The sequence below is a fragment of the Patella vulgata genome, chromosome 1 (assembly GCF_932274485.2).
Source record: "Patella vulgata chromosome 1, xgPatVulg1.2, whole genome shotgun sequence".
NCBI lineage: Eukaryota > Metazoa > Mollusca > Gastropoda > Patellidae > Patella > Patella vulgata.
In genome coordinates this window covers 37,833,809-37,848,678 of record NC_065879.2, presented here as the reverse complement: position 1 = coordinate 37,848,678, position 14,870 = coordinate 37,833,809, and the positions used below count along the sequence as shown (strand labels likewise).

General features: G+C 38.6%; 1 protein-coding gene across 1 annotated transcript; it reads left to right on the top strand.

The window, feature by feature from the left end:
* Positions 1–1,198: 1,198 nt before the first annotated feature.
* LOC126808405 (uncharacterized oxidoreductase YrbE) lies at positions 1,199–13,345 on the top strand. The gene is made up of 9 exons (XM_050533102.2): positions 1,199–1,418; positions 3,342–3,405; positions 3,758–3,923; positions 4,846–4,916; positions 6,345–6,453; positions 7,033–7,160; positions 10,169–10,389; positions 12,246–12,411; positions 12,597–13,345. The coding sequence occupies exons 2-9, from the start codon at positions 3,360–3,362 to the stop codon at positions 12,698–12,700; spliced, it is 1,011 nt and encodes a 336-aa protein (XP_050389059.1). The 5' UTR covers positions 1,199–1,418; positions 3,342–3,359; the 3' UTR covers positions 12,701–13,345.
* The last annotated feature ends 1,525 nt before the right edge of the window (positions 13,346–14,870 follow it).

The following is a 14,870-nucleotide window of genomic DNA, read 5'->3' as shown; positions in this document are numbered from 1 at the left end:
TGACTCAACAATTTGCACAACCTGTCCTGGTTGTGACTAGCTCCAGCAATATACTTACCAACTTCTACCAAGTGTGTTATGACTACCACAGAAAACATGATTATTTATCAATTAAATTTTAGGTGTGAGCATCTTCAATTTGTACAAGACATTGAAGGATTACACTTCAATGACCAAATAAAGATGATCACTACACCTTTCAGTTTGATTACTGGTTATACGGGGTTTCTTTGTTATATCAGATAAGTAAAAAAAAAGTACAGCATGCCTCTATGTTCACAAAAATCCCCATAGTTCAGTTTTCTTTCCACTACAGCTGACCAAGCTTACAAATAGTTGAAGTGTAGGTCGTTAAAGTAATAACCAGACTTCAATGGGAAATGGAATGGGGTTTCATGTCTGATCAACACAATACTTGGGCCATTCCTATTTCTATGGTTACATATATAATCCTTTGTAAGATAATTTTTCGATGTTTCCGAAACTTCGATTTCAAACTGTTAATTGAACTTTTACGTGCACGCCAATGTGTACACGAGTAGACCTTGTCCCATTCGAAGGGCTAGGCACTATGTCCCTGTCAGCAGGCCCGTAGCTAGCCCAGAGTACCTACACTTGACGGTCGTCGGCGAACAGGTGTTCTCCGTACAGAAAATTTTGGAAAATAGGGTTTGCAACTATGAAATGACGGAAAATTTCAATTTTGAGACTGAATTTGCGATATTGGCGTATTATGATATTTTGATATAAACATTAAAAAAATTTGAAGGAAGGAATACAACTATAGCGTACCTATAGTAGTTTATGAGAAAACGAAAACTTCGGAATCAGGTTAGAGTGCGACATTTTTGAATTTTAATGATTATCACATCTGGTGCGGAATTGAATCAATCTGACTCGGCATTATGCATTATGTGTGAGACCCGACAATCACATATTATAAGCTGCCCCTCCAATCATGTCATTCATTATGGGCGCTCCTGCGGGATAAGGCACCCAACAGATCACTTTTGGTCCTCGAAGGAATTATTAGTGAGCAGAAATGCGCCCATATGTGTCTGTTACCACTCGTCACATCAGTCAGTTATATAGAGGAATAACTCGTGTTTTCCTTTTGCGTTCGTCATTTCCGATTGTTGAAGCATTGATTACGCCTCTATCGTAGCAATGATCTCTGTGATAAAATAATATTTGGAACGTGTTTAACCAGTTCTATCACATATGTGATAATGACTGGCACCAATATTGTCCTTTAACTATACCATGCCTCTAGAAAACATACCGCGGCGAGGAAAAAACTCGAACATTCTCGACGGCTTTATAATTAATACTACATACGCATACGCGGTAGATTTCACAGCCCTGTTATATATAGACGGGTGTTCATTACACGCAGTCAGTTTGTCAACATCGTACAGGTAGGACAATTTATGTAGGCATTCATAACCGATTTGATGAAAATATATGATAAAAATTTTAATATGAAAATATATGTTAAAAATTTTAATATAAAAATATATGTTAGAAATTAATATATGTTAAAAATTTTAATATGAAAATATATGTTAAAAATTTTAATATGAAAATATATACAAAATTCTAATATTTAATACGAACAGGTCGATATATAACACTACAGCAATGCGTGTGCATATTGTATTTACATCAATGGTAAATATAACTTGAGTATACAGTCTTTCGATAACAGTCATTTCACGACGAATCCATTTGTAAAAGATGGTGCTACTTCAGCCCCTTCATACACTCGGCATATTCATGGGCTAAATCTATATTTCATAGGCTAAATCTATTTGTGAAGGCCAGCTCAATTTTCGTCAAGGTCGTTGAGATGTAAATAAGGTTAAGGCCCGTTATTGTTGGCGAGATTGTTGGTTAGGTTTAGGGTAATCATTGGGGCTAGGTCCAGGGTTAGGGTTAGGGTTGGGATTAGCGCTAGCCCTGTTTGACCAAACTTGAAGTTGATCTTATCAAATAGATCTAACCTCATTCATAATATTTAGAGCGCTGTTTCTAGAATATTTGATAATATACTAGGTTAAGGCCGCACCGCTGACATTGTATATCATAGTGGGACCCACACTGCACGCAGCGATCCGAATACATGTTCTCAAGCGGCGTCATTTTCACGACAGACGCCAGCGGTGTTGCTATGAGATGGATGGGGCACTGTAATCATTCTTTCCCGATTATTAAACAATTTGTAAAAAGGCAGCGGTCCACCGTACTATAGCCAAAATAAACTTATTGATCTAGACTACTGTTACTATTGATAGATATAAGTAGAAAATATCTTGCAGGCGTATTATTGGAATTTTTATTTAAAAAAAAAAAAAAAAAAAAATATTTTAGAGCTGTTATATATAATGATGATGGCATCACGCATTTTCAACTGTTAAGTTCCCTTTAACATACATTATGCACGAGTTAAATCTGCCTATTGCAGGTCTTTCTTTAGGCCTTAAATGTTTTCTAAATTATTAAATAAACATTAATTAACTTAATCACCTCTCGATGGCATCGGATTTAATAGATTAGAATAGTTCAGCCATATTTTGATTTAAGCTAAAAATGGAGGAGCGAGACTTAGCTTCGAACAACCAGTGCGGTGGTTGAAATAATTGTATACGTCTTGTCAAACCTTCAAAGGCTAATATCTTCGCTCGCAATAGAGTAATTTGAATGAAATTTTCGGGGGTTGGATGGCCGAATGGTTAGCACGCGCGCGCCCTATCATACTCTCTGTCATTAAGTCAACTGGCTGGGTTTCGATTCCCCGTTTGAACGTGACAAGGAGTAGGGTCGTCTGTCCATCCTCGTGGGTTTTCTGCGGGTCCTCCGGTTTCCTCCCACTGCTAAAGACCCCTACGCGCAAGCAAATGATTGAAATAAAATTGAACCATGTGTTAGTCACGAAATGACCTAGTTTGTGTCGAGTGGACGTTAAACCCCGTCTCCCTCTCTCTCTTTGAATGAAATTTTCAAATTATTCATTTTCCATTATCTATTTTCAAACTATTATTGCAAGAATGGCTAGTTCTTTATCTAAATCTTACATAATGTATCTTTAACAGGAACCTGGCAAACCCCCTCCTGCAAAATTTCCTGATTCGCCCCTGCTATAGTGCCTTGGTTTTGTTTACAATTTAGTTAAAAAGTTATAATTTTTAAAACCATTTCATGAATTAAAGTTTAAAAAATACAGTAAAGAATAATAATGACGTTAAGGTATTCTGAGATAAGATATTTTAGTACATTTGATAAGTGTTTTTACTAACAGAGCTAACTGGACAGTTTCTAATCAACAGTTTCTTTCATTACAGACAAGCATTTTAGATAAAATGGCAGCTAAAGTAGGACTCGCTATTTTTGGTTTTGGTAACATGGGTAATGTATGATTATTTTATACTGTAGGACTTCAGTTGTTGTTCACAGTGACTTAACCTCAAATACCTTCAAATACATTTGAGAAGATTTATTGACATATGACGTCTTAGACATTTGAATTTTTCTTCTTTTTTTAACGAATTTCTTCATTAGATTAAACAAATAGAAATAATCGAGCTATTTGATTAATAATTGGGAGCTATGTTTTATTTTCTCATTTATAAATTCTAAATTCTCAGAAGAATGAAAGTAGCTCTTGAAAAATGACAGCTTAAACCGATAATTTTATTTTTGATCAAATCAAAGATGTCTAGTTAATTTAACCTAAAATAAATATAACTTCTTATTATAGGTAAAATCCATTTCAAGAATTGCATGATGTCACCAAGAGTAGACGTCCGTTGGATAGTCTGTCTGAATGTAAACGATGCTAAGAGCATGGTAGAATCGTACAACTTGCATACAAAATGTCTATCAATTGATGAGGCTAATATCGATAATGTTTTAAATGACAAAAGGTAATTGGTTATTTATATGTAGGCTATAGGAGACTGTATTTTGTTTAGTAACTAGGGTATCAAGATTAAGTATTTTACAATTTCTAGATAAGATAGTGTATTTGCAGTTACATTGCCCAAATAAGCACGCTGTCCGGCTATCGTGCACCTTCAAAGTGCATTATGTGGGGAGCAACGGTGGCTCGGTGGGTAAGTCATTGCATTACCCCTGCAAAAAGTTTCGCCCCCCTTGAAAAAATTGTCGACCATAAAACCAATAGATATACATTGTCCGTCAATTTTACAGCACCCCTGAGAACTCTTCCCGCTTCCTCGTTGCGTGTATACATCGACGTCATTAAAAGAACTTTTGACAGTCGAAGAAGAGTTGACGGAAACGCCGTTGTCCAGGCAATGATCCCTTCATAGCACATAGATTAGCTCGGTGCAAATAAGTAGGATGGTAAACCCCATTTCATTTCAATATGTAAGGGCTGTCTCAGGGTATTCATCTGATAGAATGCGAACAAATGTCTGCAAACGGCATTAAAAAGAATTGGTAGCAATATCCTTTGTCACGGTCGGTAATTCATTTCTTCACGTTGTCTTTCGAAAGGACGTCAAATTTGGACTTAAAAGATTAATTGCTGAAAATTCTACATCCTGTCTTCCTAAGAATACCAATGGGTCTAGCAGATATTTCGTTATGTTCTTTTATACTCCTGATAACCTGGGATGACTGATTTATTATTTGATTGGTCAAATTTAAAGAGTTGTCCAATAAAAAAAATATAAACTAAACATCTGCATAACAGAGGTCAGGCTGTTATCGTATTCACACTGCATTCCAAATGTAGCATCAATCCCCAATTATAATCAATAATGTGTTTGTGCTTCTCGTCATGTACCGAGTATTTTTTAATTCTGGGGGGTTCCTTTTCAGTGTAAAGGCTGTAATAATCTGTTCACCTACAGATACACACGAAAATCTGATTATCAAAGCTTTGGAGGCAGGTATGCTAATTCTTTATAAAACATATTCATTTTGTTTCTTGTGCAACTAATGAAGGAATTGATGAAATAAATGGGGGCGGGGCGGGGTGGGGGATCCTGGATAAGCGTCGCATAATGGTTTCAATACTGGATCATACAGCGTCGTGCAGAGAGGTGGGGCAAAGGGGGCGATGGCCCAGGGCATCCATTTCAGGGGCATCAAATCAGATTGAAATTCATTTTTTATACGTCCACATTCATAATGTGGACGTATTATGGACGTCCATTTTTTGTGTGTGTCTTTGTGTCGCCTAAAGGGGCCTGAAGGCCGCAATTCTTTACAGATCCTATTGAAACTTTGCATACCTATTCCGTATAACCTAAGGATGATCCCTATTGTTTTTGTTGAATGCCCGATCCCCAGGGGCTGAACCACACCCATTTTTCTTTGTGTGTCTGTGTGTTGCCTACAGGCCACAATTTGTAATGGATCGTCTTGGAACTTGATATAAGTATTCCTTATAGACTAAGGACGGTAACTATTGATTTTAGTGCATATCCCGGCTCCTAGGGCCAAAACCACGCCCAGTTTTTTTGTGTTTATCGTATACTGACCGCAATTCAAACTTGGCATATGCATATGTATTCCTTATAGACTAAGGGCACGCCCATTTTTGTGTTTAGCTTCTGCAGACCAGAATTCTGAATGGATTATCTTGGAACTTGGTATACCTATTTCTAATACCCCAAGGACGGCAACTATTGATTTTGGTACATGATCCCCTCCCTTTAATATTTTGTCTGTAAATAATCTACATGTTGCAATTATTAACATATTTGGATCCAATTCCGTATGATCCATCATAGGGTTGTACCTATTTATATTAGTCCATATCCAACCCCCAGGGGCAGAGCCACGCCCAATTTTTTAGTTTTTTTATCTACAGACTGGAACTCTGAATGGTGTCACACCCGCTTTTTGTTAATATTTAGTCTGTAACTTTGGCAAAACAAACCCAACGCTTAATCTTATTTGCCTCTTGTCATATTATAGTCAATGCAGCCATTTCATATTTTATGCTCTTTATTTTAAAAAGCACCATATCAACCAAAGCAGGAATGTGGACGTTTATTGCAGTGGTAGCGATGCTCTTGTTTTGTTTTGTTTGAAATTTGAAATTATCCCTGTTAATGTTGTTATACATTTCTGAGTATATATACTGGGCCCTACACTTGAGTTTTAGGGCATGCACTCAAGGGGCTGGCCCTTGATATGACTAAACCGCTGAACGCCATTGTGGTCATAAAGAATAAATAATACCAATGCTTGAAAACTACAGTGTAAAAATATAATGCCAATCATCCGGATGATCAGTTAATTGTTTAATCTGACCAAATACAACCCTTAGTCTTCTGTTCGGGTTATCTCATTTGTTTTACATTTTTTAGATAAAGATGTATTTTGTGAAAAGCCAATAACACCCGAGTTCAAATCTACAGCACAATGTTATGAATTAGCGGAAGAGAGACACAAAATTCTTCTCTGTGGGTTCCAGAGGTAAATATTTAATTAAATAAAAAAAACTTTGATTACCTTAAGTAGTTAAAGATTTTCTTCACTTTCACAAATATTCTTTGTAGTAAATTCCTTGAGATATCATGACACACAAGAGTCGACGGAGAAAGAAGATCTCCATTAAAAGTGTAACTGCAGATTGCAGTTCAGATGCTAGATCCTTATGATTGCGCTCCAATTCCTCAGCGATCACATTGAGCGAAGGTAAATAAATGTTGTATTTCAAGATATCTAGAGGAGAAGTGTCAAAAATTATTTTATTTAAATACAAATATTTACAAATCGCAAATCGATAGGGAAGAGGGTGGGTGGGTTATAGATGGATGAGGGTCATTTTGTGAATTTGAATTTTGTGAATTTGAAAGTTATATATATTTTATGTGTCAGTGGCTAGGAACTTGTTTATAATTAAAACCTGAGACTGGGGTGATTATAGTCTTTAAAAAGCAATCACTTTTGTTTATATGTTGTTTGAAAGACTAAAATTCCTGTGTATCGCCGTGTACACCACACATATTTAAAGTTACAATGTATTATTTACATTATTTGTTTAATCATCAGACGGTTTGATCCTAGCTTTAGTCAGCTGCATGATAACCTACAAAACAAGGCCCTTGGTAACCTTCGTTTACTAAAGATATCCAGTCATGATTTAGCGCCACCACCATTACAGTATATAAACGCTTCTGGTAGGTAAAAAAAAAAAACACCCCATAAAATACAATAAATGGGGTGGGGTAATAAAATGTGTGATTTGGTCCCTTTCTTTCCCCTCTTCTGTTTAAATGCACCAAATTAACCTTCTTCTTATTTAAGACAGTACATGTATGTATCACATTTTCCCACCAAAGTTTGTGGATTCCCCCAGCTCCTAGCAAGATACTGCCTTTATCACTTGCATACATAGTTGCACGTGAATTTCTTCTTCCACACTAGATAACCATCAGTTTTTGGGTGAAACAGTATGCTCACCCCAGGCGACCAAGCAGCCCTGTTTAGGGATGCACTGCTTGCTCTAGATATAGACGGGTCGAGAAAAGGAGACCGAAAAAAAAACTTGTCTCACCTTACCTGATTGGCCAGTAAGAGAACACTTGGAAATCCCGGACAGACCAAAGAATAACGGATATGGAAACGGAAACCGACTACGAATATGAATTTGAAAGTGGCTTGTTGGAACGTGCGCACAATGCAAGATACTGAGAACTGCGATCGCCCCCATCGACGCTCATCACTAGTTGCCAGAGAGTTATCATGCCTGGACATAGACATCGCCGAACAAGGCTTGTTCCTAGAGCACGGAGCAGGCTTCACCCACTACTGGTCAGGCAAAGGGAAAGATGAACACGGGCTCTCTAGGTTGGGCTTCATGATAAGAAACCGCGTTGCTAACAAACTGCAAAGCGTTCCTGCAGGCCACTCACGCTGCCTAATTAGCCTTCGCCTCCCTCTAAAACGTAATCAGCATCTAACAATCATCAGTGCATACGCACCTACACTGCAAGCAGATCCAATGGTCAAGGAAGCCTTCTATAGAGACCTCAGAGAACTTGCTCTGAAAATTGATAAGAAGACTAGGAAGGCACGGAATAGGCAACCGTAACGACAACGACAGATTGCTACTGGAGTTCTGTGCAGAAACCGGACTGACAATCACAAACACTATGTTTCAGCAGAAAGAACGCTTCAAGACAACTTGGAGACACCCACTGTCCAAACACTGGAACCTCCTGGACTATATCCTGGTGCGCCAAAAGTACGCAAGCGATGTAACTCACATAGAGTCATGACAAATGCTGACTGCTTCACAGATCACAGGCTAGTTCGTGCTAATATCAGTCTCACCATCAAGCCTATTGTGGGGACAGGAGGACCGCAATTGAAGAAACTACAGGTCGACAAACTGTCACGAAAGGTAGAAGAATTCCAAGAGAAACTGAAGACTAGGATTGGCAGCATGTCCAACATCGCAAACGAACCAGACAACCAGTGAAAGGAGTTGAAAACTAACCTCTATGAAACATCAGCAGAGGTAACGAGCTTCTCTACACGCAAACAAACAAGATTGGTTTGATGTGAATGACCAGAACTACAGGAGCTACTCCAGAAGAAACATTCTTGCCATGGAAAAATGACTGCCTCCCCCGAAGATCAGAAAGCTAAGGTAGCATATAGAGCAGCATGCGGCAATCTCCAGACTCAACTCAGAGTCGTGGAGAATACCTGGTGGATATCAGTTGCTGAGAGAACGCAGCTTTATGCTGACCAAGGAGATACCAGAGCCTACTACGAATATCTGCCCTTCCATACAGATTAAGACTCCATAGCGTTCATCAAACGGCAACGCGCTACTAACTGATAAACAAACCATACTACACCGATGGTCTGGGCACTATGGAAACCTATTTGGAGAGGAACGGCAGGATGAAGAGGCATCTATAGACAACATTCCCCAGCAGGAACTGAAGATGAACGCCCCCACCCCCAGCCCCCAACACACGAAGAAATCTATTCGGCGATCTTCAAACTGAAGTACCACAAAACACCTGGCATCGATGGCATTCCAGCAGAGGTATACAAGCCAAGGCGTTCGGTCTAACAATCAGTCTGAAGAAGATAGAGGTCCTTCATCAACCAAAACCCGGGGAGGTCTACACGGTTCCTCACATCAGCATCGACGGCCATCCCCTCAATACGGTAGAGCAGCGTCATCTCAAACGATGCAACAACAACAAAAGCTGTGGCCATCCGCCTCGCAAAAGCTAGCAGTGCTTTCGGTCGGCTTCACAAACGAGTATGGCTAAACCACTCTCTGCGGCTCTCCACCAAGATACAAGTGTAAAAAGCCGCCATTATCTCACATTGTTGTTTGGAGCTGAGGCATGGATTCTATATAGCAAACATGAACGTCAAGTGGTAGCACTACCTCACCAACAACGAAGTTTTGGAAAGAGCTACCTTCCCTAGCTTAGAAGCCATGTTAATGCTTAAGCAACTGCGTTGAGCAGACCATGTCTCCCGCATGGCGGACTCTCGAATGACAAAAGGAACATTTTACAGGGGGCTGACAGAAGGCAAGCGAACAGAGGAGATCCTCGGAAGCGGTATAAGGACCAGCTGAAGCGGCCTTTCACCCAGGCTGGTATCAACTGTACCACCTGGGAGCAGCAGGCAGCCGACACAACCGCACACAGAGGTGCCCAGCGCTTCGAGGAAACCAGAAGAGAAGCCAGGGAAGAAAAGAGGAGGCGGAGAAAAGAGGGCACAACACACGATCTAACGGCCCGAACCTACGCATGCCAACATTGCTCAAGGCCATGCAGTTCAAGAATAGGCCTTTTTAGCCACCAGAGGCCGTGCCGCCTTCCGCTAGCGGGCCCTTCCTTTAAAATGAATAAAAGGCAGCATTCTGCCCGAAGCAGTAAAGACTTATGTAAAAAAAAAAAAAAAAAAAAAAATGCACGCGCCATTGAGCCAATGATTGACGTCGCGTGCTGTGACGCCACGTGTAGAATGCAGTCATCTTTTACATAGATACAGAAGACTTTCGTAATCCTCTGTGAAACAGATTGGCACAGTCACACCTTAGCCCAAACCAGCAGAAATAGAGCAGTCAGTTAGTGACAACACCCCTTTTTGTGGGTTATGGTCGTGGGTACATGGATAATTCTAAATTTAATATTAATGCTTTTTCTAGGTGGTATATTAAGTGATTCGACAATACATGATATTGATATGTCATCATGGTTAGCTGGAAGTAAACCAACTAGTATATATGTACAATCTTCAGCTTTTGATAAAGATATAGCTAAATATGATTGTGATTTAGTTGTTGTAACTATTATGTTCAACAATGGAGTTATCAGTGTTATTGATAATGGAAGACAGGTTAGCTATGGTTATCATCAACAACTGGAGGTATGTTGTAATATTATATTAATAACCCAATTAATCACACAATTCATATTTTGTTTTATGGTGTCTACACAGGAGCCTGTAACGTGGAAAATATTTCAAAAAGAACATTAAGGTATGATTAAGTATAATGTCTAAAGTCTGTTAAGTCTATGTTCGTAAGCGAGATTATCAAATAACTGGTCTGATTCCAATTTCACGTGGACAGTTTTTAAACGTCATCGTAGACTTGATTGTCTATCTGGCGAAATTTAGTGAGTATTGCCACTGGTTGACGGAATCTAGAGTAGCGGACTTTGATTCCAATTATTCAGTTCCAGTCCGTTTCTCACCTTGGTATTATTATACGAGGGGAAGTCAATAAGTTCATAGAAGTGGATATAAAACAGAAGCCAGTGGTTGTGATATTGATTTTATTTTTCAATATAATCTCCCTGGACCTCGATGCACTTTGTCTTTGAGACTGTCTTCTGGCTGGCCCCTCAGCCACGTCTCATTAGATGCCTTGAGTTCATCATCATCACCAAATCTTGTACAACGCAAGTGTGATTTCAAATTGAGAAACAGATAGAAGTCGCTTGGGGCCAGATCTGGACTGTAGGGGGGGGGGGGGTAAGTTGTTCAAAGCCACATTGTTGAAGTGAAGCCTGTGCAATACGACTCTTGTGCACTAGAGTGTTGTCAGGAAGAAGCATAACCCCGCTCTCAATTGCTTCAACAAGTCAGCATAGTAGGCTCCCCGTTTATTGTAGTTTTAGGTGGTTTATAGTCTATAAGTACCACGCTCCTTGAATCCCAGAAAATGGTCGCCATGATCTTGCCAGCAGAAGGCCGAGTTCTGAACTTCTTGGGTGCAGGAAAGTGCTTATGCTTCCATTGCATGGATTCTTGCTTGGTGTCAGGATCCCAGTGAGGAATCCACGTTTCATCCCCTGTAACCAGACGGGCATGAAAGTTATCGGGATCAGCATTGTAGATGTCCAAGAGCTCACGACTGGATTCAACTCTCTGGTGTCGATCTTGTGCATTAAAGTTTCGTGGCACCCATCTTGCAGACACCTTGGACATGTGCAAGTGCTCATGAATTATGGTGCAAACACTTCCATGCGAAATGCCACACTCTGAAGATATCTCGTCTACCTTTATTCTACGGTCGGACATGATTAAGCCCTGGACCCGTGCAACCATTTCATCTGTAATGGCTTCAACGGGCCTTCCTGACCGTGGGTCATCGTCCAAGGAGCTGCGACACCCCCCCCCTCTTAAACTAGGCTGACCATTTTGCAACAGTAGAATATTGAGGGGCTTCCTTCCCATACACATTGGTCATACGTTTATGTATTTCGGTCGCATTCACCCCTTCTTTCGTGAGAAACTTGATAGCCGCACGATGCCCAGTTTTAGAACTTTCCATGATTACAGGGGGCTACCTATGTTCAACAGGCTGTAAATCTCAAGTAAATGATCGGGAAGGGTTGTTTATGTCTGTTAACTGTCGTCAGATGACATATCTCAATAATGCCCCTGAGTTAGAAATTTGATAATCTCGCTCACGAACATGGACATAACAGACTAGATATATATTTAATTATAGCTTGATGCTATTTTTGAAATATTTTCAACGTTACAGGCGCCTTTGGGTGTCTAGTCCTCAAACTCAAACTACAGTTTCAGAAAATTCGCCCCGTTAGTACTAGCCGTTATTTTTCGAGATTTTACTATGGTTATTTTGTGATTGGTGATCCGGTGCTATCTGGTAAAGTTATGTATATGTTCATTTTTTCGGGCAAAATGATACAGCCCCACCAACCCCAGAAAAACCGGCCCGTACGCCGTTGAATGTTTGTATATTATTGCAGGCTTTATGTGACAAAGGTGTATTGAATGTTACAAATCGACGAGTACATCAACTAGAAGTATCATCAGCTGAACAATCTGTGATACCATCCATAGATCAACATTATTCAACCAGATATACGGATGCCTATAGATTGATATTGGATCATTTTATCGATGTTGTTCAAGGTTTGCAAATACTATTTGATATTTTTGTTTGGTTTATCAAAATTTATCAACCAAAGGGCTTTAAATACTTTATATAGATCTATTGTCTGAAAAGATCATTGCCTCGCAATTAAACTTTATGCAACATAGCCATTTAATGGCCTATTTTATTATATTACATTATTTGTTAATTTTCTTTCTTTCAGGAAAATGTGAGCCCATTATTACTAAAGATCACGTTCTACAAGTCAATAAAATGGTTGAAGCTGGTAAGAAATCACAAGCATTGAAAAACCCAGTTTATTTCTAAAAATACAAATGGTCTAATTGTTTGGTTTTAGTAGTCCCTAAATATCGCATCTACAAATATTTAATATGCCATTTTTTATCAATCCAAAAGTATTTGAGAAGAAAAGGGTCTTTGTTTCGGCCAATCTGTTGAACAATGGGCAGTGACGGCTCCAGAATTTCCTAATGGGGGGGGGGGGGACTTCCTCCAGAAATACACGATTTGGAGCATATCGTATATAAACAATTTAAAGAAAAGTGGCAGGGTCTGTCTTTCATACCCAATTTGGCAGCTATTGTTATATAATTCGCTTCATTATATGAATTTGATATTAATCAGGTATATATTTAATTTTTGCTTTCCATGTGATAATTTCCAGTATCTTTTTCACTATTAGAATGCAGTTCACTATTGCTTATGTAGATTATGTAATCTTTAAATTTCAAGCATAAATCTTTAAATCTGGAATAAACACTTTTACACTAGGATATGTGAATGCCATTAACTATTTTTTTATGTTGTTATGTAGATTATATTTAAGCAAACATCATTAAACTTTATTTTTTGATATTGGTTATGGGAAAGACATCTACTGTTTTAATGGTATTGCGATCCAATGTCATTTTGAACTGGTCTTTTTTATATCACAATAAACTATCTGTTTTTTTAATAACATACGGTGTTGCATGTCATCTGTTATATTTTAGTGTTAAATAAATAATTCCAGTTCAAGACCAGAAAATTATCCATATTCACCCATATTCAAGATTGTTACCTCTCCTTTTTTTTTTTTTTTTTTTTTTTAAAGATAGGTTGCCAGGCAACGAATCATGCCCACAGATGCTAAATAGTCCAAGCGGTCGACAAGGGTTGTCGTATATTTATTCTTTTGTAGGTAATTGGGGGCATTTACAAGACAATTTCATACAGATCAGATTATATTTTTCGTCGTTTGAGGGGTTCCAAGGTTCTACAGCCAAAACAAGGGCCTTAACTCTGGAAGTAATTTACAGAAATTGTTGAAATTTGACAGGCTTTTTAGTTTTACTAATTTAAATAATGCATATAAATTTCATACAGATAAGATGATAACTTTTGTCATTCAAACCTTCACAAGGTTCGCAAAGTAAAACAAGAGACATAAATCTAGAAGTAATTGACGGAAATTGCTGAAATTAAATAGACTTCTTCGTTGCACTCATCTAAATGATGCATATAAATTTCATACCTGTAGATCGAATGATAACTTTTTGTGTTAGAGCGATCACAAGGTTCAACAAAGTGAAACAAGGGCCAACAGCTCTAGAAATAATTAACGGAAATGGCTAAAAAAAGATCGGCAGAGAACTTTTGATGTTAGAGCGTTCACAAGATGCAACAATGTGAAACAAGGGCCATAACTCTGGAAGTAATTCGCGGATATTGATGAAATTCAATAGGCTTCTTTGTTTCACTAATTTAAAGGACAATATTGATGTCAGTCATTATCACATGTGATAGAACTAATTAAACACGTTCCAAATATAATTTTAACACAGAGATCATTGCTACGATAGCTGAGTAATACAGGTTTTCTGAATCGGGAGTGACGAACGCCAAGGGAAAACACGAGTCATACCTCTATATAACTGACTGATGTGACGAGTGATAACAGATACACGGCCGAATTTCTGCTCACTAATAATTCCTTCCAAGACCAAAAGTTGTGTGAGACTGTGAGAGGATATCTGACAATTCATAAAAAGAATTGACAGCCACTAGATAAGAGAACACGAAAGAAAAACAGAAAAAGTCCGTGCATTACCATGTTTTTATAAGGTATAGAATGAATATAAACAAGGGAATGTACGGACTATTTCTATTTTTCTCGTGTTCTCTTATCTAATGACATTCAATTACTTTATTGAATTGCCAGGTATCCTCTTACAGTCCCATATAACAACTTTTGGTCTTGGAAGGAATTATTAGTGAGCAGAAATTCGGCCGTGTATCTGTTATCATTCGTCACATCAGTCAGTTATATAAAGGCATGACTCGTGTTTTCCTTTGGCGTTCGTCACTTCCGATTCAGGAAACCTGTATTACGCAGCTATCGTAGCAATGATCTCTGTGTTTAAATGATATTTGGAATGTGTTTAACCAGCTCTATCACATATGTGATAATGACTGGCACCAATATTGTCCTTTAAAT

Bases quoted from the DNA above. Each gene is read 5' to 3' on its own strand.
- LOC126808405 (XM_050533102.2), top strand. From the start codon at position 3,360: ATGGCAGCTAAAGTAGGACTCGCTATTTTTGGTTTTGGTAACATGG. The intron at 6,454-7,032 runs GTAAATATTTAA...TTTAATCATCAG, and splicing joins CTTCTCTGTGGGTTCCAGAG to ACGGTTTGATCCTAGCTTTA. The intron at 7,161-10,168 runs GTAGGTAAAAAA...TGCTTTTTCTAG, and splicing joins ACAGTATATAAACGCTTCTG to GTGGTATATTAAGTGATTCG.